Below are 24,835 nucleotides of genomic sequence, written 5' to 3' on the forward strand. Positions count from 1 at the left end.
AGGACTCCCCATTCACTTGAATCTTTTGGACAATTCCTGGACCCAGCGGGTGCTTGTGACATAGTAGCTGTCGCCGTTGCCTCCCCGCTTCTCACCGCAGGGATTGGGGAGGAGGCACCAACGCTGGACTGCGCTGCTCAAATGGACTTTGTCGAATAAAACGTGGAAAGTGAGGAAGGGTGTTTCCGCTGGGCGGGACGGCGAGAAAAATGCAGGGGCTCAGGTGGGTACGGGAGTAGCGAGAAGTCCGGCGTGGCGACGTGAGGGCCGGGACAGAGAGCAGTGCGTGGTGCGGCTGCTCGGCGAGGCCGAGGCCAGCCCGCAGAAGGCGCCAGGTGCACCTCGGAAGGGTGCTGCTCCCACGCCCTCTGCCGGGGTGCAGCCTCGGCGGGGCTCAGGGTGCCCCCGGAGGAGGAACGGCTCAGGCGAAGTGAATGGGGCGAGACACCGGGTGGGGGGCCAGAGGACAGCCAGGCTCTCTCGGCCCGACTGACTCACCGGGAGCAATTAATCTTTATTTTTATAGGGGAGGTTATACAGTGTTCTACAGAGCAAGTGCATAGTGCGATTATCAAAACAGAAACGGTTACTATAGAAATAACTTCGAAAGGTACAGAAGGTTTTACAGATCAATCGTGTTAAAGGTTATTCTGACCAAGAGGGTTATCAATCAGATAGCCAATGAAGCTATATGGGCACACACTTTTTGGTGCCAATTAATAACTAAATGTCTACTCAGGTTCTATAAATTGGGTTAAAAAGGGTGCAAGGGGCGATTCAAAAGTCAGTTATTGTCTATTGAGGTTTGATTGTCTAAGTCAGGTCAATGGTCTTTTGCCTAGGTCTATTGACTTATACATCTTGGGGGGCCATGTTTTATATTTGTTTCCATGCATTGAGATTACTGTATTTAATTAAAACTCCTTCCTCCTTTACCCACCTGGTCCCATCAATAAACATCCCTGTCCAGAGTATGGGATATGGGAGGGGTAGTGACTCTAATAAATCTTGAGCTTTTAAGTGGTGACTCCTTAAGGGACATTTTCTTAGCAACAGCTTCCTCCAGCGTTCTGGCAGCTGGTCTGCCCATATTTAATTTTGTCCTTAACTTCCCAGGTGGGGGAAGTAGGCAGCATTAGGGTTGTTAGGGACTTCTATTCTGTGGTCAGTAAGTCACTTCGTGCAGAATCAGAGGCACCGTGCAGATTTTTTGTTATAACGCACAGGTGTCCAAAAACCCCACCACCTGTTGCTCGCAGGGACAGGCACACAGGAAGAGACAGACAGGAGATCCGGCCACAGTTGCCTCTGCTGTGCAGATGCGTCTCACCCGACCCCACTGTGTCAAAGGTCAGCTGTTGGTCGGCTCCCGACACCCCTCCCCACAGCGAGCTCTGCTGGAGGAAGAGAAACCTGGCGACAGATGTGTACACATTCATTCCCTAACCAGGAGCCACTCACTCACAGAAGGAGTCCATGTGCGAGACCCTTGAAGACCTTTGAGGAGGTCCTTAAGGTTGTATTGGGGAACGGGAGGGGCCAAGTTCACGGCTTCTCAGCTTTCCTTTCAGCCCCTGTATGATACCAGGTGTCGCTTGGACCTGTAATTGCACATGGCACACAGGCTGGAACGGAAGCCCCTTCCTTCTACCAGGTCCCAGCTCGTCCTTCCTGAATCAGGAATCTAGAAATGCAGCTTCCTGCTACTCTGCCGAGGGCCCCACTCTCCTTTCTCTAAGGCTCTGTTGTTCCAGCCCATCCCACTCTCAACGCTGAGCTGCTGGTACCCGGTGAGGATGCGTGAGCCCGCCTGGGGCTCCGGGCACGGGCCTGGCCCTCACTCTGCGCGTCTCTCTGCGCTGAAATACATGCGTGAGATGTTGCCGGTCCAGGTGGACGCAGGGGGGCTCTTTGTGGTAGGTGGGGGGCAAGGCTGAAGGGAAACTGGAAAGCCCCCAAATAAACTTTTATGGTTTTGCCAACAAAAATAGTTCTCGACACAGAATCTCTTGGAAACTTAAAAATACACCGATGATACCCTGGTTGGTGTGGCTCAGTTGGGGCGCCGTCCTCCAGAGCAAAAGGTCGCTGGTTTGACTCCTGGTCAGGGCACACGCCCGGGCTGCAGGTTCGGGCCCACTCAGGGCGCGCGGGAGCAGCAGCCGACCAGTGCTTCCCTCCCTCCCTCCCTCCCCCTCTCTCTGAGGTCAATAAGTGTGTTCCCAGGTGAGAATAAAAACAATTTTTTTGGCAAAATTGCTCAAAATATCTTTTAACTTTCATCTGGTCTATAGCAGCGTGTGGTCACCTCTTTGTTCCTGAGATTGGTCATTTGTCCTTTAAAAAAAAAAACTGGTGAATGACACCAACAGCGGGTCAATTCCATCTTTTGTTACTTTTTTGGCTTTCTGATTGTATCTAATACATGGATGCTATTTCACACATTTTTGCCTTATCCTTACACTCCCTCAACCTCTTCTGGATCTCCTGTGCTGTCCTGTTTGTGCTTCCTCCTGGGTCTCTTTTTCACACGCTCATCTGGGCCCACACACGTCTAAGTACCGGCTTAGCTTCACCCTCCACGTTTGATGGATGAGAAACTCTACTTCCTTGTAGTTCGGTTCCAAGTATTTCCTTTCTTCATCGACACACAGGCTATTTAGGAGCATAATTCTTATATGAAAATGTCTTTTTTTTATTGGCTTCTAGCTTAAAAGCTGCAGTATGGTCAGAGAACACATTCAGTAAAATACTCTCAAATTTGTTTACTCTTCCTGCAGGGCTTACTCTATGGTCAATTTTGTGGCCGTTCTGCGTCCGCTTGGAAGGCGCGTGCCTTCTGCAGTCCTGCGGGGCGGCGTTCCCCACACTCACCAGTCGAGCCGGCTGTGTCGAGTGGTTCCAGTCTTCTGTAGCCTTCCTATGATTCTCCTGGCTCCTGGAAAAGGTGTGCTAGCATCTCCCAAACAGGACTGTACATGTGGATGCTTTCCCTTCAGTTCTTTAAACGCAGAGGTCAGCAGAGGGGACACGGGACTGGTGAACAGGAACAAAACCCACAGGGCTGTGGGTACAAGAGAAGGCAGGAAAGAAGCACGAACCCCCAGAGCCAACGGGACGGACACCGCAGAGAGAGGGCAAGTTCAAATGCAAACGTGTCAGTGATTTTATTACATGTCAGTGGATCCAGGGCCCCGAGGAAGGAAGACAAAGTCTCGTCAGGCTGGATGAAAGAATCAAATCCTACCACAGGCTGCTGACGGAAGCCGCGCCTAGGACACCGACGCAGAAAGCTGAATCAAGTCAGTGAGCCAACTCCTTCTGGAGGCAGCTGTGACGTCACGGGGTGTCGCAGACGCCACCCCCATGGTGGGCTCCATTCCATCGGACCCCTCAGGAGTGGCCTGGAGCCTGTGGGACCGTGCTGGTCCTGACCGATGGAACTAGAACCGTCCCTTTCCCGCCTGCAGTGGCCTCAGGCTGGCGGGTGGCCGACGGAACTCGGACGGAGGGAAGGCCCATGCCCAGGCCAGCCAGGGACCATCCTCGGGGTCCTTGCCAGGATGGCGGCGGGCAGAGGTGGAGCCTTCTCTGCCCTCCCCCTCCAAACCCCCGGGATCCCTGAGTTCAGAAAGGCCGCTCAGTTTCTCCCACCAAAGGGACATTTCCCCCTACAGCGGGTGCAAGTGTGGGACGCACCCCCAAAGCCCTCAAGTGCAGGTGCCTCCCCCCGGTGACTCTGGAAGGCTTTCGGCAGACAACCGTGGACGTTTTTGGTTCGAGTGGCCCCGGGACCTGTGGGGTGAGTGTGGCTGCAGATCATGAAGCATCTTACCATTCATTTTATAACTTACATTCTTTAAAAAGAGAACCTGCAAACTTCCCGTAAGCTGATTGGATGTGGACCACCCGGACTGGCCTGGCCCCAGAGTCCTTGCCTGCCGGGCCAGCTTGTCCCAGGACCGGTGACCCATTGGCCACGCCCCAGGGTGTGGACCCACCGAGCCCCCTTCTGCCAAGGGCCCTCCCCTTAGCAGCCACCTCTGCGATCTTTAGGATCCGCACGGGCGAATCCAGCTTAGCCCGGGGAGTGGCGCGCTCCCCAGGTGAAACCTCTGCCTGCGTCCACCAGAGAGCCCTGCCTTCCCAGCGCTGAGAGCAGGGAGGCTGGGTGTGCGGGAAGAGGGGCCCTCATGGCGCCCCCCCGCCCCCGGGCACGCATGCTGTGCACAGGTGCCTGTGCCGCCACCCGCCTCTGAGTCCCGGCGGCACAGACGGGACAGAGGCAACGTCTGAATGGATCCGAGCCAAGTGGGGTGGCTGAGCAATGCACCTGGAGCGGTGGCCCCGCTGAGCAAGCACATTTTGGAGTCTCAGGTGGTCACACCAAGGGGGACGCCCAGCTGTTCACAGCCCTGAAACGGGGAAGGCTTGGCCGGAGCGGCAGGTGGGCGCTGGCTGGCCCCTAGGAGAGGCGACCGGGGACAGGGCGCCCTCAGGGCTGAGCTGATGAAGAAGACGGTTGGGGGCCATCCACCTCGGGTCCCTAAGCTCTCCGCCCCACCGTCCCTCCTTGAGCGCTCTCTGGACCCCTGCTAACAGGCTGTTGGGGTCCTTGGGCCAGTTTTGAGTGTCCGCTGGCACGGCTGCTGCAGCCGGCGGCCCTGCGTCCACACTGGAAGCAGGAGAGGCCGTCCGGGGAGGGAAGGCTGCAGGCACAGAAGGGGCAGGGGGGTTCTGGGGGCCCCCTGTGTGTCTGAGTGGGGGGTGCACAGTGAGCCCAGCACGGCTGCACGCTGAGGACGGCGGATGCTGGGAAGGGCTGGAGCTGGTTCCGGAAGGTTCTGCCTGGGGGGCGTCTGGAGGCAGCTGAGGCACCAGGTGCTGTGTCCCCCAGGAGAGGCCCGAGGCGTCGCCAGCCCTGCAGCCTTCCGCCTGGCCGCGCAGGAGCTTCGGTTTTGGCCTGGTGGGGCCCTTCTGCCGCCGGTACAGCAGGTGCCTGTGAGCAGGGCCCTGAGCCCAGTGAGGTCCCCGGGGCAGGGCCCACGGCCAGGAAGCCTGGCTCTTCGGCCCTGGGCCCCGCGGGCGCCGCCTCAGCCGATCGACCTGGGTCCTCACCGTGGCCACTTCCTGAGACAGGCCTGCCAGAGCCGCGGCAAGCCGATCCAGCTTCTCCGAGAGGGCGGCACTGAGGCTGCGGAGCTCCTGCCGCAGGGAACTCCCACAGGGACACGGTGGCCGTGGGGAGGCAGGTGGCAAAGCGGGGGAAATGGTGGCCACGGGGGGCGGCTCGGGCAGGCCCCTGGGAAGCGGCCTCTCTTCCGTCCGGGCTAGAACCAAGGCAGGGATGCGGGGTGAGCGTTCTCAGGCCGCCAGGACCTCTCTCCTCCCCCAGGGGGGCCCCCCCGAATCGGCACATCGGGCACCCTGCCTCCCTAAGGCCCGGCATCACGTGGGAAGGAGCCGACTCAGGCTTCAGAGTATCGACGGCCATGCTCACGACATCAGTAGCGGCCATGCTTCCCCACCGCTGCCCACACGCCCGGGCAGGACAAACCACAGACTGGGTCTCCACGGTAACTAAGATTTCTCAGCACACTGGGCTGTCTAGGGAAACGGGGACCAAATGGCACCTGAACACGCCCTGGGGAGTCAGCGGGCAGGGCCTGGAGAAGCCTCGGCAGAGCGCACGAGGCCGTGGGCAGCGGCTGGAAGACGGCCGGGGGGCGGGGGCAGGGGCAGGGGTGCGGGGCGGAGGTCCGACCTGGGACCTGGCGAGGTTGGTCAAAAGCAAAGCACCAGGGCTCCTCCCTCCCTGACTTCAGTCCTTCACATTCAGCAGTTGCAGATCCAGAGGGTGTTGTGTCTTAAATTACTTTTTTAAAAAATCACCAAATCTGCCCTGGCTGGCGTAGCTCAGTGGATTAAGCATGGGCTGCGAACCAAAGCATCGCAGGTTCGATTCCCAGTCAGGGCACATGCCTGGGTTGCAGGCCACGACCCCCAGCAACTGCACATTGATGTTTCTCTCTCTCTCTCCCTCCCTTCCCTCTCTAGAAATAAATAAAATCTATTTAAAAAATCACCGAATCCTCCACCCTGAGCTCCCTTGGAACTGATCTCCACCTCAGGTGAATCCCCCGGGAAAACCCTGTGACCACCTCAGGCTGGCGGGACAGGCCCAGGGTTCCCCTGTCCCCCCGGGGCCCAGTCTGGCTCCGTCCTCCTGTGCGCCCTTCAGGGCTTTGGTCGGAGGAAACGGTGGCACCGGAGGGGCTGCAGGAGCCCACTGCCAGCTGCGCACGTTCGAGAAGGCCCTGACTTTAGAGAGGAGCTTCCTCCGGGTCAGGGCTGATGTGGAACCACCTCTCACGGCTCTCGGGACGCCCGTGGCCAGGCCACACGGCGTGGCCAGTCCTCCGTGTCCGCACCTGCTCTCTGAGCCCCACTCAAACCCCAAACACCCATTCTGGGGGTGTCTATTCTGGTACACGCCTCAGTCTCTGCTCTGCCTCTGAAAGGCACCTGTGCTTTTAGGAAAAAGCCAGCCATTTCTGTAAGGAAACTCTGAAATGAACCTGAGGTGAGCTCCAGGTGAGACTCTTCCTACCTGTGACCCAGACAAGGTGGAAGGGTGTGAAGAACAGCCCCCCCGCCCCCGGCTGTGACCCTGCAGCCGGGGCCTGAGCAGCGGGCCGGGGCCGGGCGGCCGTGCACATGCCCGCCTCTGCGCCTGCAGGGCCCCGGGCAGCTTGAGGGGCCGGGGAGCCCAGCGGTTCACCTGCAGCACTGGGTCCTCTGTGTCCAGGCCCTGGGCCTCCGGATTCTTCGCTGACCCTGGGCTTCCGGGACGGGGGCTGAGGGGCTGACCCCGGAGGTGGGCAGGGCCCTGGGCAGGGCCTTTTCTCCGGCCGAGGGGCAGGACAGAGGCTCCCAGCCGCCCCTGCGGAGAGAGCACAGAACGCGTTGGGTGTGCACGTGGGCTGTGTGGACAGAGGCATTCTAACACGGGACTATTTGGACACGACCTTAAAAAATCGAACTTTGGTTAAGTTCTCAAATAACGGTTAAATGAGATGCAACACAGGCACACTCGGTCCATCGGGGAGCCCGACTCTGGCTGAACGGCCCAGGAGGGCCCGTGTGACAGGCTGGGCCGGGGACAGCAGGTGGAGAGGGCCGTGGTGCGCAGGTCCCACCGCCAGTGAGGCTCCATGGGGACCGGCTGGGGGCGCCCTGCGGGCCATGGGGGACTGTGCGGCCCCTGCCCAGCCCACTGGGCTCCTTCCCACCAGCCCCCTGGGCAGTGAGGAACTGCCTGGGCCAGCAGAGAGGCCAAGGACAGCGTGGGGCCGCCAGCCTGAATTCCAAGGGAGCCCTGTTCCCTGACCGACCACCCCACCCGACCCCCTCGAGTGCTACCCAGGGGGTCAGGCCAGCCCAGGGTCTCCAAGCACGCTTCTCTCCTGGGCAGCCCGGCCCCGCCCCCCGCCCACTCCTCTGCTCTTCCTGCCGGGTCAACGGCTAGGTCAGGCTTGGCCTGAGAGGCGAGGCGGCCTGGGTAGCAGGCGGCGTCTCCAGCTTTCCTGACGGGACACCCTCCGAGCTCTCCCAGGTGGAGGACTCTCACTTTTGACATTCGGTTTACTGCCCAGCTTCAACAACGTATATTGTTATTGCCTTACATACATACACATATGTCTGTACGCATACACACTAAGTCCCTGACACTAAGCCTTGGATGGCCGAGGCCTCCATTTCCAGAGACGGCCACCTGGGGTCAACACACGGCCAGGGTGTGAGCGCTACCAGCCAGCGCCGGGGAAGGAGCCGGGCTGCCCCAACCCCGTGAAGGTCCCTCGTTCAGAAAGCCTCGCGTGACCTAGATATCTGGCCGTCTGAGTGACCCCCGCTTCTCCCTTCCTGCGCCCTGATTCCCCCTGTTACGTTTTAAATCAGCCAGTAACGAGTGAACCGGCCGAACCCTGGACAGCCCAGCACGACGGTGACAGACACAAGGGCCCAGGTCCTCTCGCGAGCTCTCTCTCTCGCTCTCTCTCTCTCTCTCTCTCTCTCTCTCTCTCTCTCTCTCGGCCCGTGACCTTGCCGCACGCCCTGCAAGCGCTAAGTGCTAAGCCCGGGAGTGCCAAGTCCCGTGCTCAGAGTGCTCCGAGGGGGCTGGGGGCTGGCTGAAGGGCGTGCTGTGATCGTAAGCAGCAGCAGACAGCGGCCTGGCCCGGACCTGGCCCCGGAACGGGGGCGCTGGGGGGGAGCATCAGTGGGGCTCGCTCTGAGAAGCATGGTGGGGGGAGGAGTGGGGGGCGTGCCCTGGGCCTTCCTGGCCGAGAGCATCATTGTCCAGGGGCCAGGGCTTCACAACAGAGAGAGAGAGTGTGTGTGTGTGTGTGTGTGTGTGTGCAAACATCATTAAGTGTATACAATATGTGTATATGCATAACATCACCCCCCATACCCATCAAGTTCATTGCCAGGCTTTCTAATTAAACACACCCACTTAACACTTCTGGAACCCTCCGTGTCTCAACAGCCCCACCCTCTCTCTCGGATGTGACTCATCTCCTGGGGAACTTGAGCATGACAAAAGTAAAGAACTTTCTGGCAAGAGTCGGGCAAAGGGACAGGTGAGACCGAGAACCCAGTCTCCTGGGAGACGGGCCCCTCCCAGGGGACCCAGGCTCACCTGCACCGAGACCAAAGCGCTCCCGGGGCTCTGCGGTCCTCGGGCCTTCGCCAGGGCTGCTGCCCGTCAGGCGGCCGCCCGGGCTCTTGCTGCTGGGCAGAGGGTCCCTCTCTGCGTCACAAAGCTGGTGTCAGGGTGGAGGTCCCAGCCGGGGGCACAGTTCCCTGCCTCTCCCCTCCCCCTCCGAAGCTTACCCTGCAGGAGCGGCTGCCAGAGCTCAGGCTCCGGCCTTGGGTCCTCTCCTTCCGAGCTGCTGAAGCTGGAGCTGGAGCTGGAGCCGGTGCTGGGGCTGGGGATGGGGACGGGGCCGGGGCCGGGGCCGGCCAGGCAGGCGAAGCGCAGGGGCCGCCCGGGCAGGATCCCCTTCAGAGAGTTCTCCAGGCAGTGAAGTGGGGAGGGCGTGGAGGCTGCCCCTGGGCAAGCGACAAGAGACCCTTCCGTGGATCAGCCTGACAGGGAGGAGGAGCCCCTGCCTGAATGAGCAGGCACACGGCCCAAGCAACGGCCACAGACGAGCCCTGGTGGCCCCAGCACCCTCTCTGCCATGACGGCTAGGCCCCAGCCCCCCTGCAAAGCCAGCTGGGGGACTTTGCAGGAGTCTGAAGGCCCTGAAAGCCCCTAGCAGTCAGTCCCAGCCAGGCCCCAGGCCCTCCTGCCCTGCTCCCCCAGGACCAGGCTGTCCGACAGCAGAGACTCAGGCTACCCACAGGAGGTCCCCGAAGGCCACTCTTGTCCAGTGGGGGCGCTAGAAACCCCACACAGGGCAGAGCCACCTAGCACTTCGCAGTCCACGGGCAGGATTCTGCAGCAGGTTAAACTAAGTGCCAGAGCAGCAGGGGCCCTGCCTGGGGAAGAGGTTGGGCCTAGGGCAGGGATACAGCCTGGGGCAGGGGTGCAGCCTGGGGCAGGGGTGCGGCCTGGGGCAGCCTGGGGCAGGGATGCAGCCTGGGGCGGGGGTGCAGCCTGGAGGAGGGGTGCATGACGGGGAGGAACAGAGGCACAGAGAGGGGAGGGGAACCGGGCTCCTCATCACAGACTTTACTTGGAGGGAAACTCAGCAGGAAGGGCCGGGGGCAGGCGTCAGCTCACCGTCTTGGAGCCACCTCCACGGTCCTGGCCGGGTGGCCGCCTGGTCCCTGAGCCCTCGCTGGCAGCAGGCAGGGACGCTGCTGGAGGACAGCGCCTGGGGGCTGGCGGGCCACGGGCTCCTGGGGGGCGCGTCCCCCCGGAGGTGGACTGGCTCGCAGGCCTCACTCCGCAGTCCTGCGTTAGTGAGAGGCCGAGGGGCCGGTCAGCCCCACGGGCCAGTGTCGGCACCGAGGAGAGGAAGCTGATGGACAGAGAACCACCCTCGCCAGGTCCTCGGGTGCACGAGCGCCGGGAGTGGCACACGCGCCCGCCCTGCAGATCCTCCAGGGTCTCCTCAGACCCACCCCCTGGGCTCCTGGGGGCCCCGCGGCTCAGTGACTCGCCAGACACCACGGCACACGGGGACGGGAAGACACTCCTTCCCGGCCAAGACCGGGCTCGGGCCTGGACTCGGCAGCCAAGGGCCCCGCCCCGACTGCACCCCCGTGCAGAGGCGGGCAGCCCCTGGCCCCCCGGCCGCACGCCAGCCTCTGCCCGGGTCGCTCCCAGAGCACCTCTTCATCTCCAGGGTGGACGTGGGTGGCTGGGGGATGCAGCACCTGGGGCGCCAGCACAGGGCACCTTCTCCCACTCCCAGACCCCCAGGGCAACCACGCTTTACCTTCCTTGTCTGCCGTCCAGCCCCTGGGCTCCACTCTCCGGGGTTCTCTGTCCCCCACCGAGGACCAGGGCCAGGCAGGCTGTGGCCTGGGCACAGGGATCTCTCGGAGACAATTCTCCAGGCCCTGCAGGGGGGCACTTCCGACTGGGACCCCTGGGAAAACCAACGTGCGTGGCCTTCGTCGGAGCGTGGCCTCTGCGCGCCCCGGGGCCTCGCCTGCACCGTGTCCAGGGTGGCTGGGCCCACGGGCAGAGGCACAGGGCGCTGGACCCGTCCTGGCAGTACAGGGCCCCCGAGCTGAGACCCGGCCCCCCGCACCCCATGTCGGTCCTGCTCTGGCTGGGCCAACCCATCTCGCCGCCTGCTTGGAAGTCAGGTCAGTGGGCTGCGCTGAGGACCACTGGCCGCAGGCACGGGGTGAGGACACCCAGCACCACCCCTGTGAGAGACGCCACTACCCAGCCTCGCCCCCCAGGGAGGCCCTGAGGACCGAAGGGAGACGCTGAGGGCGCCCTCTTGGGTGCAAAGGGGGAGGTCGAGGAAGACCCACATGAACTCGGTTCAACCAGGAAACAAAACCAAACTGTAGCCATCACACTTCCAGCGGCGGCTGCGGAAGCGACAGAGTGCCGGCCAGCGCGTGGGGCTGGGACGGCCGGGCGTCCATCCGGGGAGCCCCCAGCGCGGGGCTCCCCACGGGGCACTGCTGAGTCCTGGGGCGACAGACAGAGGGAGCCGGGGAGCTGGGCTGGAAGCTCTGAAGGGCAGCGTGAGATCTCCTTGCAGCCCGGGCTGCTCAGGGGACGAGACCCGTGCACGGAGGCGGCCCGAGAGAGAGACCTGCTGACCCCACCAGGGGAGACCCTGCCGCTGCTGAAACGCAGGGGCGCCACGAGTGTCCAGGGGGCACCCGGGACAGTGAGGGGACAAGCGGCGCCGCCACGCAATGACTCTGCAGGTGAGAGTTCACAGCAGCGGTGGCTCAGGGAGGGCCACGGGTGCTGGAGGGCTGGGGCGGGCAGGAGGGTGACATCTCCGTTCCTACATAACCTGCTGTGGCTTCTGAACAAGACCACGTGATTCTACTACCTCTTTAAAACCAAAAATTTCAAAGAAAGGTCAGCTACGTTTTGGGAGGAAAGAGCCCCCACACCCAAGGGGCTGCTCCCTGGTAGGGTGCAGGGATCCAGGCCACCCGGACACCCGAGGGCCCCGGGACTGTCCCATGGGCCCCGACTGGCCTGGGCACCAGCAGTGAGCGGGCCAGGACACGGGAGCCCCGGGGGCCGGGCTCCTCGGACACAGCAGACCGAGGCCTGTGTTAACTCTCGTGGGGAGGAGAAGGTCAAGGAGGGACCCTGGAGAGACTTGCAGGATTCTAAAGAGGTGACGACGGCTCACCACGGGTGCCTCCACGCAGAGGGGCCTCGGGAGACGCGGGTCACCCAGCATGCCCTTTAATGTGGTTTTTTACGTGAACCCCACGTGGTTCTTTTCCCCAGTCAGAGGTCAGCCTGATGCCCCAGGCTCACACTTCTTGGTGGATGGGAAAAGGGAGGATGTGACGCTAAAAAAGGCCCCTTTTCATTTTTTAAGAGCTCTTGGGTGTTGTCCCGACCTTTCAGAGCCAAGCTGCTAAGACAGGCGCCCCCACCCGAACAAGTCCTGCGTCTCCCTGTCTGGGAGCCCGGCTCTGCTGCTGGAACTGCGCACAGGGACCTGGCAGGGTGCACCGGATGCCGGGGTGCGCTGGACACCGGGGTGCGCTGGACACCGGGGTTCATTGGCTGCCCCCACCCTCCCCCGGTCGACCCTGAGCCTCAGGCCAGCCCGCTCACCTTTTCCGGGCCGGCGCCCCCGGCTGCCGCAGTCCGGGCTCTGGAAATCGAGGTCCCCGTCGGTGCTGCTGGACGAGGAGCAGCTGGTGGGGGTGCTGCGGGGCCCTGCGGGGAGCGCGGGGCCCTCCCTGGTGAAGCCCTGCAGGCCCAGCGCCAGAAGGGGCCCGGCCGCCGCTTCTGCAGGGAACAGCACAGCTGGCACCGGGGACGGCTGCCGGAGGAGGGGCCCCCTGGGCCCTGCCCCGAGACCGGCCCCCCAGGACCTTCCACCGGGGCCTCCCCTTCGGTCAGGGCGCTCGCAGCGCTGATCAACACGCTGATCAACACATGGCAGTGCATCACCCCACGCGACCCTGCCACCAGCCTCTTGGGGCTGGGGGGCGAGGAAGAGCTCTTAGGGAGGCGGTGGGCAGGGAAGGCGTAACTGGCTCCCACCCAGTTCAGGAGTTGTTTGGGGGCAGGTATGACAGGGGGCGGGGGTGGGAAGGGAGAAGGACGTGCACTGTAAGGGGCCCAGGACAAGGAGGGGGCACCCGTCAGCGTCCTCGGCATGGCCACCCCAGCCCAGGGCCAGGTCCACCTTGACTGTGCGCTCCTCGGGGCTGCAGCTCGGGCCTAGGAGACCCGGCATCTCCCAGCGGGGGGCTCCGGAACCAAGAGGAGGCCGGCGGCTGGGGAGGCAACGACCCACTGAGGGGAATGCCCTTCAGGCAGGCCTCCAGGGCGTCCAGGGGCGAGCTCGAGGCACTGCTGGCTGGGACAGGGGAGACGGCCCTTCACCATCTCTGGCAGGTGCCCTGGCCTGGTCCCTGGCTGGCTGCCCGCCCGCCTCCTGCTGCGGGGACAAGTCCTGCACCAGGCGTGGGCGCCTGCCAGACAGGACACCCTCCCGAGGGGGCGCAGATCTGCTCTCTGTTCGTACAGGGGGGACGACAGCAAGTGTACCCCCAGGCCCTGGGCGGGTGGGGACACCCACGTGTGGGCCGTGGCCAGCACCCTAACAGCAAGGAAACCTCTGCAGACGAAGGTCCTGCCAGTGGAAGGCTCCCTCCCTGGACGAGGCCAGGTGGCGGAGGAGGGCGTGGGTGGAAGGACGCGGTTAACTGCTTGCGGAGGACAGCTGAGTACTGCCCCTGTGCCCTGGACCTGCTCCTCCCCCCGCGGGCACGCAGAACCTTGCTGGGGGGCTGAGAACCCCTTGGGGACTCAGGCAGACGAGTCGGGCCTCACCTTGAGCCTCGGGGCCCCAGCTGGGCACTCGGACCCCGCTGGTGTCTCTGTTGCCCCCCCGGCTGCCAGCGGCACAGGGGCTGTGGGGCGGCTTGCCAAGCTGACAGGAAGCAGGCGCTGGGGGGCTCTGGGCCCAGCTGTCCTCCGTCTTCACAGAGAGCACGCGGCCAGCACCAGGGCAGGGAGGAGGGGTCTGCAGGGGTCTGGGTCCTGCAGGAAGCCCCCCACGGGGCCCTCGGGGGTTAGGATGGGGCTCCCGAGGCCGCTGGTCCCCGCTGCAGCCTCACCTCGGAGGCAGTCTCCACTCGGCCACCAGCAGACAGACCACTGGCCACACCCCCACCTTCAGGCACCTGCACAGGTTCCCACAGAAGGAGCCAGGCCAGCACTCCCCACATGGCCCCAAATCAGGCCCCTGCCCCCCTGAGGCCGGCACACCTATCTCCATTCAGCCTCCTCCTGAGAAGCCACTGAGCAGGGTGAGTTGCCGTGCGTGGAAATCCTACCCCCGCCCACACGTCATGGGGTGAGCACCCCAACACCAGAACTAACGCCCTGGATGTCTACGGGCGGAAGCTCTGTCGTCTGCCCTCCGTCTCCCATCGCCCTCCCTCTACGCCCCTCCTCCCGGAATTCCTGGCTCCTGCTCTAAGGTCCCATCTGGGGAATGATCACGAACGGACGGGTCACCTCCTGTGTGACCAGCTCCATTTATGGCGACAATCCCCAACTCCTGGCCACTCTGAGCAACACATAGACGTGTGGCCTCTGTGTTGCACTGCGGAGGGTCACCCACGGCCCTGCTTGGAGCCGAGGAAGGAGTGGACGATGGCTGGGGCCCGTGCAGCCCTGCCTCTGGCCTTTACCTCCAGAAGTCCTCTTCCAGGCCCCTGCATCCTCCGGCGGCCGTGGGTCCCCCCCGCCGGAAGGGCTGGGGTGTGTGTCCTGGGCCACCGGGATCTCCTTCAGGCAGTTCAGCAGACCCTGGAGGGGACAACCCCCGGGCGCTGCCTCCGTCTTCACTGCGGGAAACAGCAACACGTTTCCACCCTGAGCTGGGTGTCCTCCGTCCCCGGGACACACAAGAAGTGGACAACCCAGGTAGGCGGGCAAAGAGGCCAGGGCCAGAAATCTGGAGAGCTGGGCCGTCTTGCAGAGCCCACTGTCGTCTGGGTGGCAGGTGGAAAGCCACTTGCCACCACGCCTCCCCGACAGGTCAGGGAAGGGGCGGGAGACAGAAGCAGAGCGCACAGTGTGTCTCTGCGAGCAGACGGGGGAGGGGCCGCCGGGTTGCGGCTTGTAGACCCTGAACGGGACATACACTGGGGAGGCCCAGCCTTTGTGCACACGCGCGCGCACACACACACACACACACACACACACACACACACATACACTGTGCCTAAGCCTCACGCAGGCCTCTTAGGTGGGAACAGTAAGTCCCCCACCGTAGAGATGGGGAGACGGAGGCCCCGAGGCTCCGGGAGCCTCCAGTCTGCACAGCTGACAGGTGTCGGACTCAGGACAGGTGCTCCGGTCCCACCACGCTGCCCCCCGTCCACGCCGAGTGCCCCGCCCAGTGTCGAGGCAAAGTGGCACTCAGCACCTCCTCCTTCCAGTCCCCACACGGGGACGGGGGCGAGTCAAGAACACAACAGGGCCCGGGTCTGGGTCTGCGTCTGAGTTTTCTTCCCCAGCTGCCCAAACGCTGCTGTCAGAACGCCGCCCGGCCCCCGAAATCTGACCCTGAGGGTGCAGGGGCAGCCCGGCTGGGGGACAACCCTTCAGGAAGACACTCCATTTAGAGGGAAGCGTCTAGAGAAAGCCAATACGGGTTTCAGGGGCTTCGGGGACCTTGGCCTGAGACGCATCCCCGGAACTCACCTCCGCCGGGCAGGCTCCCGGGCCCCGGCCCCACCCCAGTTAGCTGGGCCAGGCCCGGGCCGAGGCCGGGGCTGGGAGGCAAGCGTGGGGCCGCCTCGGGCTTCTGGGGCCCGGGCACAAGGATGTCCTTCAGGCAGTTGATGAGGCCTTGCAAGGGGCTGTTCCCAGGAGAGGCTCCCTCGGGACCTGCAAGATCGGCCGGGTCAGCACAGCCCTGAGGGCGGCAGCCGGGGGAGGACAGGGCGTCCGGGCATCGGAGACTCCCCGCGGGTGCATGCGAATGGGAGGGCCGGCGTCTGCGCTGTCAGGTTGTCAGGAGGCTGGGACGGGAGAGGATGCCACGTGCCTCCCCCTCTCTCCAGCTCCGCTCCAGCACGGGCCCTGCTCTCGGAAGCGCCAGCCTCTCACCTGCCCCCGACGACGACGACGACGATGTCCCCCTCTGCTGTTTCCTGTGGCTCTTCCTTCGGCCAGGGCTGCCGGTGGGAGGGCTGCGCTCCCTGCCCGGGGCTCCGGGGCTCTCCCGCTCTGCAGGCCCCGGCGTGTCGGCAGTTTCTGCAGCAAGAGAGACGGGAAGGTCTTTCCAGCCCTGGCTCCCAACCCCTGGGGAGGTGCCCAGGTCGGGTGCCCGCAGAGGGACGGACCTCTCCCGCCTCCAACCCCAGGCAGGGGGCAGCCAAGTCACGGGCACCTCAACTGGCTGCAAATCCAGCTCCTTTGAGGCTTATCCCGGAGGAGCTGCCTCGGGAAGGTACTGTGGGCAGTGGGGAGGGCGCCCTTCCCGTGTTCCTCGCAGGGACTGAATGACAAGACTGTTCGCTCCCAGTGCCTGGGACCCGCCCCCAGCTCCAGCCTCGGACTTGGGCTCAGCGAGTGACAGCAGCAACCTCATCGTGCAGGCCCCCCTTCCGCACTCGAACTTCTCGAACGCGGGGACCCGGAACCCCGGAGCGGACCTGCCAGGTGACACCCAGATCCACAGGCTAAATGGGACGTGTCTTTCAGGAGTGCTGATTTTATCCCACACTGATTTAAAATATGTTTAAATAAAGACAGACAGTCGAGCAAATGCGAACGTTGCAAGGATTTTACAAAATGAAGTGAGACCCTGGAGAAAGTCTAATGGCTGCCCTCGCCCCTCACCCCTGCTCCTAGGGCTGCCCTGACGGGCAGGTCCGAGAGCCCGACCAGGTGCGCGCACAGGCGTGTTGCCTGCTGACGGGCCTGCAGGTCCACAGCCGCCCCCACGCCCGCTGCATGAGCACTCAGCACTCCACGAGCAGGGCTCGAGGGGCACTGAGCATCACCTCCTCTCTGGCCGACAGACAGGGGCCAAGCACTCAGCCCAGTCCCTAGGGAGCTGTGCCCATTTAGCGACCAGGGAAACTGAGTCTTAGAGAAAGTGAACAGGGCATGGGATCCAGACCCCCGGACTCTGGTGTTGGGGCTCTGCGCCCCCGGGTCACACTCACTGATGGGGAGGGGACTTCCCTGCCCCCTGGCTCCGGGCGACCCGCTGGACGATGAGCTACTGCTGGGCGTGCTGGCCAGACCGGGCCGGCCGACGGGCGGGTCTGGAAGGCAGCTGAGCAGGCCTTGCAGAGGGCAGGTCTCCACCGTGGCCGCTGCTGCCGGGAGCAGGGAGAGGACAGCGGAAGCTGAAAGGTAAGCCCAGCAGCGGGTAAGGTGCTCCGAACACTGTCCCTTTCCAGCCCTTCCCCCACCGGTTCCACCGACAACGACCAGGGTGGCAGTAAGCTCTGCCTCGTCACCCCGAGCTCTAAAAGGCCGGTTCACAGTCTCAAAGGAGCCCTAAGGCTCGGGCTGGCGGGCACAGACCCCCTGAGGAGGTGAGGCCTGAGGAGAGAAGGGCGAGCGAGCAGGGCACGGGGCAGGAAGGGGAGGACGGGGAGGCTCCAGCTGGGGCCTGGCAGCAGCAGGCCAGCACATGGCACAGGCCACAGGGCGTTGCCACAGCTTGAACTTCACCTTGCGGCCGGCAGAGGCTGCCCCGCTGTCCGACTTACCCTCGGGGCTCGGCTGCTCCCCGTCCAGGCTGGCCCCCCCGCTCTCAGGGCCGCCTTCCCCGAACAGGAACCCCGGGATCTCCTTCACCAGCTGCACCAGCGCGGTGAGGTGCAGGCTGTGCTGGGGCGCTCCTCCTGCCGAGAGGCCACAGGGAGCCCCCCCCCACACCCACGTCAGCTCAGCACTCACGCTTCGTGTCATCCTCACAACAGCGCCTCACGTGGTCCCCGCACCACGTGAGCAGCAGCAAAGGGGAGACCCGTGGCCGGCAGATAAAGAGGCCCCAGGCTCAGGTCTGGTGACCTGCCCACAGGCCAGCCAGGCCTGGGGGAACCTTCAGGGCTTGCAGGCAGGCTCTGCGCGGGGGGTGGCAAGAAAGGGCCCTCCTGGGGTGACACAGTTCAATGGCATCCCCGGGTTTCTCTGAGCAGGTCACGCCAACGGCAAGTGTACCAGCCCAGAGGGAAGAAGGGTGACATGTCAGGGTGGGGCTGGGGCCAGCAGCTGGGCAAGGGCGGGGGGTTGGTGTCACAGTGTCTGGTAAGGAGAGGGGCTGGGGGCTAAGGACCCCATGGTGGAAGGGACAAGAGTGAGTCCACCCCGGCCCAGGCTGCCCAGGGGGACCAGGACACCCAGAGGGGCCTGGCCTCCATCAGCGAGGTTACTCACCTAGGGCACCTCCCCCCGGAGGCGCCTGTCCCTCACCCGCTTTGCGGCTGCTCCTGGCTCCGCCAGGCTCCGCGGGAGACAGGAAGGCAGAGAGGGGGACCAGCTCAGCTGTCCCTGAGAAAAGAAGAGGGACGGCCCTCCTAGAACAGAAGCTCGCCTCTGCCCCCCAAGTGCGAGCATGCAGGTGGCCCCGACGCCTGAGCATCCACACACCTGCTCGCATGCCTTCCTGTGGCCACCCCAGCCCCAAGGACCGCCGAGTGCCAGGGCCTGGGAGGCCTCCTTGCTCAGTGTCTCCCCAGTTTTTGAGCACCCCCCACTGCAGCGCACCCAGAGCCCTAGTGTAGTCCAGAGAGATGACAACAGCATAAAAGATCAGTGAGGCCGCCAGCTCAGCCGGAAGCTCAGCGGAAAGCCACCTCAAATGCTGTTCCTTTTGTAAACAAAGACTAAAGGCCTGGGGAAAGGGGATTGGGGGGCTCCCCAGGGAGCCTCTGGATGTGCTTGGTGCCGGACCCAGACCCCTTCCACTTCCAGCCCAGAGAGGCCCCAGGGCACCGCCAGCCAGCGCCTCACCCAGGGAGACCAGCGCCTCGTAGTTCTCCTGCATCACGTCCCTGTAGAGTGCCCGCTGCCCCTCCCCCAGCAGCTGCCACTCCTCCTCGGAGAACCGCACGGCCAGGTCCTGGAAGGCGATGGGCACCTGTGGGCACAATCTCGGGGAGTTGGCTGGCCCCGCTCCCCCGGGGCCAGGCGCACACCGAGGAGCGGGGTGCAGCGCGTGTGGGGCGGGCACCTGAGGCACAGGACCAGGCGAAGGGGCAACAGGGGGATTCACGCTCCCGGGACAGCTCCCGGGACAGTGACGGGAGTTGTCGGCTGCGTCCCCGAAAGGAGACGCTGGAGCCCTCACCCAGTGCCTGTGAAAGTGGTCTTATTTGGAAATGGGGCCATCACAGATGTCATTACTTAAAATTAGGTCATACTGGAATGGGGGGGGCCCTCACCCAGCATGACTGGTGTCCCTGTCAGAAAAACAGAGACACGTGGACACAAGAGACGGCCACATGACAACAGAGGCAGAGGCTGGAGTGACGCTGCCATGAGCCAAGGCCACCTGGGGCCACCAGAAGCTGAGTAACTGACTCTGCAAAACGTGACACCGGGGATGAGGGGAAACTACTGCATATGAGGGAACTGGCCACTCTGACTTATCCGTCTGTCCCCTGTGGGTGTGGTTCCCATGTGGTCAGTTCCCATCAGAACCATAACCAGGGGTGTAAGGACCGACATCGAGCTCTGCTCCTGCCAATCAGGAGTCCCACCCAAGACACCCCTACCCCCCTAGGATGGACTCCGAGGCTCATTTCTTCTCCAGCTTCTGAAGCTCAGCACAGAGCTGGCTCGGCAGGTCCGCGTCGATCAGGGAACAGGCTGGTGGCACAAACACCCTGAGCTACGCAGGGCCCGCCTTTCTAGCAAGGCCACTTCCCAGACCAGGGACATCAGCTGACCCCTCCCGGGCCCCTCTCTACGGAACTCAGGTCATGCTATGCGTGGCAGCCAGCCTGGACACCTCCCTACCTGGTGACCAGAGCTGGGGCTGGTGGGCACGTGGCTGCTTCTCTGCACGGGCGTTTTCCCCGACACGCCCATTTACGAGTGTACCGGCTGCACCAGCCACACGGCCAGCCCCTCAGCCCCGGCTGCCTCTCTCCCCCGCCCTCTCCAGCTTTAACACCTCCATGCGGGCTGCTAAGTGACATGTGTCACACACAGGCTCCGTCCTTGAGGGGCCCACAGGTCAGCAGAGGTGTGATTCTGACACATTTCAGAGCACTTCCGATCTCCCATCTGATGAACACAACGGCCCTACGCTGGTGACACATTTGTCCTTCGTGACGGGGGGAAGGGTCCAAAGCAGGACAACAGCCTCAGGGCAAGTCCAGGGCTCCAGCCTTCGGACTAAACTTGTGGTGTCCCTTCCACTGTGCTTGACAGTGACCACAGCCAGTAACTACGAGGTCAGCAAACCTCAAGAAACCAAGCAACTAACATTCAGTTTTCTAAACGATTATTCTCTGGTCAAGTCTGCAGGGACAGACCTGGGGTCTCCTGTAATCAGACATCACCACCCCTCTTGACAAAAGCTGAGCATTTAAACAGATTTGTTCGAGGTGGTGATGGATAAGAGTCCCGGGCACAAGGAACGCCCCTGTAGCCACCGCTCCATGGCCGGAGCAGGAACGGGGAGCCGAGTGGAGGTGCTGCTGCTGGAGAGCTCGCTCACGCCAGCACCCAGCGCCCGCGCGGGGAGACAGGCGGGAAACACTCGGTGCCCTCAGCCTTTCCCGTCAGCAGCTCTTTACCGCAGAACTGACAACACGAAGGGCTTCGAGGTTCCGATGACGCGCTTCACCGTTTCGGATTTCCCGCCTCACCCCCGATCCACTAAATCACGGTTTAGCGCTTTCTGCGCTTCGAGACAGGCGTTTTCAAACTTCCCAGGTGACTCTGACATGCCGTCCAGCCACAGGCTAGAGACTGGGTGGCACCTGCCTGGTCCCCTGAGAAGGAAAAGTCCCCTGGAGAACTGGCCCCTCCGCCTCTCTCCTCTCCTCTCCCCAGGCACCAGCGGTCCAAGGTCCAAGGCAGCACGTTTGGGAACTAGAAATCACAGCCGGCTGCTGCGACCTTGAAGGAGCAGTGAACATTTCATGTCGATTTCCACCGGAAATAGAGTGGCTCGTCAATTTCTCCCTCAGTGCTGTGAGTAATGGGGCCTCTCCCACTTCCAGCCGCTGGTGCTATCGGGGGCCTGATTCCACAGTTAACGAAGTTCTGGGCACAAACAGGGGATGGTGCCGGGTTGGGGCTTGCCCTCAGGAGCCAGGCCGCAGGCCTCCCGTTCCTGCCCTGCTTCAGATCAGCTGTGGCGCCAAACCCATCTCTAAGTCTGGGATCACAACCACCTATCCCAAAGGATGCTGTGAAGACGAAATGAGTTAATACAGGAAAAGCGCCCGGCACAGACGCTGGGACGTAGTTAAGTGCTGATTAGTGTTACTGCACCCAAATCCACCTGCTTAACGCCCAGCTGCGGGTCACAGCCCGCCACCTCCGGCTACACAGCACCCACTCTTCCCCACACGCTCCAAGCGCCTCGTTAGCGCCCAGCTAACACACCCAGCTCTTCTAGGCACCCGGAAGGCACGGTTCCCCGGCCTTTCACCACCTCAGCCCCGAACCAAACTCTTCGATGACGAAGTTCTTATAAAACGGGAATGAAAACGGACTGTGGCCAGGGTAGGCGGTCCCAACAGTGGCCTCCCTCCGCCCCCGCAAGAAGCAGAGAAGTGAGGAATGTCTGTGCGAGGGAGTGAGCAAGAATGAGGGTGAAAACGTGAACGAAGCCCACCTCCGACTTGCGGTCTGGACCCGCCACCCTCCCCCGGCCCTACTTCACCCCCTGGGCTCTCAGACCACCGCCCTCCCTCAACCAGCAGGAGAGACGCTTTCTGGGCTGACTCGGGATTTCTGGGACTGCGCAGCTTACTGGCTCACCGCTGCCATGCTGGTCCTCCTAAGACACTCCCCCACGGTGTCACTAGCGCACCCTGAAAGCCGCAGCTTCGGTGTCCACAGGACCTGTCCATCTTTCCTCATCCTTCCAGCCTGACCCAGCACTCCCCAAAGCATGCCTCAGGCTCGGCCTCCCAGATCACGCCCTGCACCCTGCACCCTGCCGCCCCCCACCTGTGGGCCTGGGCTTTGGGGAGTGGCACGAGACAGGAAGACAGGAGGCCCCTCCTGCTCCCCAAGGACACTCCTGGCCCCCCTCTCCATGGAGCTATGCAGTGTGAGTGCACACCACTCCAAGAACACCAGATCTGAAAGATCAGGGGTCCAACCCCCATTTTTTAGAAGAGGAAACTGGAATGAGGAGGCCCTAGCATGGGGCCAGTGGGCATTCCGAGTACGGGTGTCCCTGGACCGCTAACTGGGCCACCAACGCTGCCAGGGAGGCAGCCCCTGCTCCCACGGCGCCCACCATGCCTGGCTGCTCCTTCCTCCCACGAGTTTGTGGGGCATTCATGACACGGAGGTCCTGGCACAATGACTGCTCCGCCCGGACACAGCCTGCCCCACACCCAGTCGCCGCGCTACACCCCCAACCACGGAGTCTACAGCTGCCTGAGACTGGCCCAAGCTCAGGCGCCACCCTGATTACAGAACTCGCTCCAGGGGCCCACCAAGGAGAACGTGTGGCAACTCCCCACCGGTATCACCCTGTTTCCCTAGCACCCTTACATAACTCGTCCGAACTGTGCCCAGGCTGTGACAGACCGGGCTTTCCCTTCAGCTCCCGGAGCTGCACACCTTACCCAAAGGATAAAAGCTGGGAGTGGTGGGCACGGACCTACTAGTAACATGTCTCCCCAGCCCCTGAGCGCGGGGGAGGTGTCTGTTCAGTAATACAAGAATTAGATGTGCTCATTCTCCTGAGGCCTTCCTGCCCACCGCTCCCAGAGTAACTTACAATTAATTAAAATTAAGAAGCCAAACCGAGAAAGATGATTATCCCAAGGGACTGAGGCTCCAAAGGTGGAGAGACGCTCCTTGTAGGTGTATACTGGAAGCGAGGAGTGGGGAGGGGTCCCCCGAGGACTGGACTAGAGCGCAAGACACCCTGCGCACCCGGCCCGCGCGGCCCCGTACTGCCCGATCCCAAAGTTGGAGGGTCCCAGGCTCTACCCGCCGCTCCCGGGGCCCGCACCGAGCTCGGGGAGGACACCTGCCCAGGAGTGCATTGGTGCTTTCCGTCCCCAGACACCATCTGGCTCACTGCCGGATCCCGGCGCGCCTTACCTGGTTCGCCATCCCGGACTCAGCCTCCGCTCCCAGCTTCCGGCGCGGTTCCCTTCGCTAGCTCCCCCGCCCGCGGGTCGTGGCGCCACCCTCGGCGACGCCGGCGGCAGAGATCCGGAGGTAGCTGCGGGAGTAGGCGGGGCCGGGGGCGCGGACCGCAGAGAGGCGGCAGGGCAGGGCGCACTGCGGCCAGCCCCACGCCTGGCTTCCCTAGACGGGTGGTCCCGCTTCCGCCCAGAGACCCCGGGCCTCGGCGGCCTGCGGGGCGCAGGCGCGAACTAAACTTCCCAGAGGGCGCCGCGGTGCCGGCCGCGGGGCCGCGCGAACCCCTGAAGACCTGGAGTATCCCACTCCTCACCGCCTTAGCCCCGGACCCCCGAAGCTGCCAGGAGTGGCTGGACGCTGTGACCCGCCTGATGGCCAGCTTATGGTGTACTTGGTCGAGTGTACGCATCCTTCCGTCTGTCCATCCATCCATCCCTCCATCCATTCTTGCATTCAGCAGTTACTGAGCGCATCCTCTATGCAAGGTGAGGATGCTGGGATGAAACGGAACCGGCCTCTCCCAGGCGGCGCATCTGTTAGACAGTAACCGAGGCCCCCGGGGGGAGGGCGTGGGGATAGCGACTGGCCCCAGGGGTGGAGAGGGACTGCAGGTTGGCGGTGCCGGCCGAGGTCATGCGTGGGTGGGAGTGGCTGCCAGACCCGGGCGCATTCTCACGTGTCACCCCGCTCCCTCGCTCACCACAGCATTGACTCGCGTGTCATGTCTTGTCTGACTGCTGATCTATTTGGTTGATTATGCTATCTCCAGAAGTTCCTGGCACATAGTAGGCTTTCAGATAAATGTGGGGACTGAGCCCTGGGAGCTGTGGCTCAGTGGATTGAGTGCTGGCCTGTGAACCAAAGGGTCACCTGTTTGATTCCCAGTCAGGGCACATGCCTGGGTTGTGGGCCAGGTCCCCAGTAGGGGGTGTATGAGAGGCAACCACCCATTGATTTTTCTCCCTCTTTCTCCCTACCCCTCTCTCTAGTAATAAATAAATAAAAACTTTTTTTAAAAAAATGTGGGGCATGAACTAAGTGTGGGCCCCGCCATTCTGTCAGGCAGAAGCCTGCAGGGCCAGGGAAGTGGTGAGCTCTGTGCGTGGGCGCGGGGCGGGGGGGCGGGCAGGCAGGTGTTTGAGAGGACCCTGGGTGAGCAGAAGAAGCCTTATCCCAGGTCTGGAGGAGGACCCAGCTCAGAGAAGGTGGGCCTGAGGGGCTCAACCTGCTCTGAAAGACAGAAGGTTGGCGCGGCAGAGGAAGCGGCCTGCAGCCTAGACAGCTCTCTTCCCCGCCCCCTCCCCGGCACCGGTTGTCTTCCTCTGGAATGTTTGGGGGAAGCGAATTTCTCGCCCAGCAGTCCTAATGTTGGTCCCTGTGATAGCTCTGGCCTGCCATGGATCTCTGCTGGCTCGCTGCTGGTCACCTCCCAGAACCCTGGGGTACAATATTGACATTGCTTTGGCCTGGCCTCCAAAGAAGGGCTGAGAGGAGCCTACTCTCAATCCCTGCCCAGCCCCATGCCTGGGCAAAGCCCGTTCCTTCCCACCTAGCATTTCAGGGGAGTTATTCAGACCGAACTGCCAACCTCCACTGTGTTCCCGCCCTCTGAGCAGGTCCCTGATAAAGGACTTCCTGGAATCCTCTTTGGCCAGTGGGCTGAGACTGCCCCATCCAATCGGTTCTGTGCAGCTTTGTTCTTATTTGCATCTCTACTGATCCATTAGAGCCACTCCCACTTGTGAAACCAACCAATCAGGATAGTGCTATTTGGACTATCACTGCAAATTTGAATTTCTCATTTGCATAAAAATAGACAAA

General features: G+C 62.8%; 1 protein-coding gene across 2 annotated transcripts; it reads right to left on the minus strand.

Annotated features, from left to right (window-relative positions):
- Nucleotides 1–2,748: 2,748 nt before the first annotated feature.
- On the minus strand, nucleotides 2,749–23,493 carry KRBA1 (KRAB-A domain containing 1). 2 transcript variants are annotated; one of them, XM_045833976.1, is made up of 17 exons: nucleotides 22,970–23,493; nucleotides 18,677–18,803; nucleotides 18,101–18,214; nucleotides 17,431–17,565; nucleotides 16,876–17,031; nucleotides 15,812–15,958; nucleotides 15,404–15,589; nucleotides 14,386–14,541; nucleotides 13,520–13,729; nucleotides 12,870–13,043; nucleotides 12,290–12,466; nucleotides 10,452–10,604; nucleotides 9,791–9,964; nucleotides 8,896–9,114; nucleotides 8,702–8,812; nucleotides 6,782–6,943; nucleotides 2,749–5,330 (listed from the first exon to the last, which is right to left on the minus strand). In XM_045833976.1, exons 1-17 carry the CDS (start codon nucleotides 22,979–22,981, stop codon nucleotides 4,408–4,410), a joined length of 3,336 nt encoding a protein of 1,111 aa, XP_045689932.1. In that variant the 5' UTR covers nucleotides 22,982–23,493; the 3' UTR covers nucleotides 2,749–4,407. The 2 variants fall into 2 exon arrangements, with proteins under 2 accessions (XP_045689932.1, XP_045689923.1); XM_045833967.1 differs by having other exon boundaries at nucleotides 2,750–5,330; nucleotides 16,876–17,061.
- Nucleotides 23,494–24,835: the final 1,342 nt, after the last annotated feature.

The sequence above is a fragment of the Phyllostomus hastatus genome, unplaced genomic scaffold, assembly GCF_019186645.2.
Source record: "Phyllostomus hastatus isolate PE091 unplaced genomic scaffold, TTU_PhHast_1.1 phas_contig_1021, whole genome shotgun sequence".
Lineage (NCBI taxonomy): Eukaryota > Metazoa > Chordata > Mammalia > Chiroptera > Phyllostomidae > Phyllostomus > Phyllostomus hastatus.

Coding starts and splice junctions, on each gene's coding strand:
- KRBA1 (XM_045833967.1), bottom strand. Junction 13,730..14,385: donor CTGGAAGAGGACTTCTGGAG/GTAAAGGCCAGA, acceptor GGCTTCCTGCAG/GACCCAGACCCCTGCAGACC. Junction 13,044..13,519: donor CTGGGGCCCCGAGGCTCAAG/GTGAGGCCCGAC, acceptor CCCCTGTCCCAG/CCAGCAGTGCCTCGAGCTCG.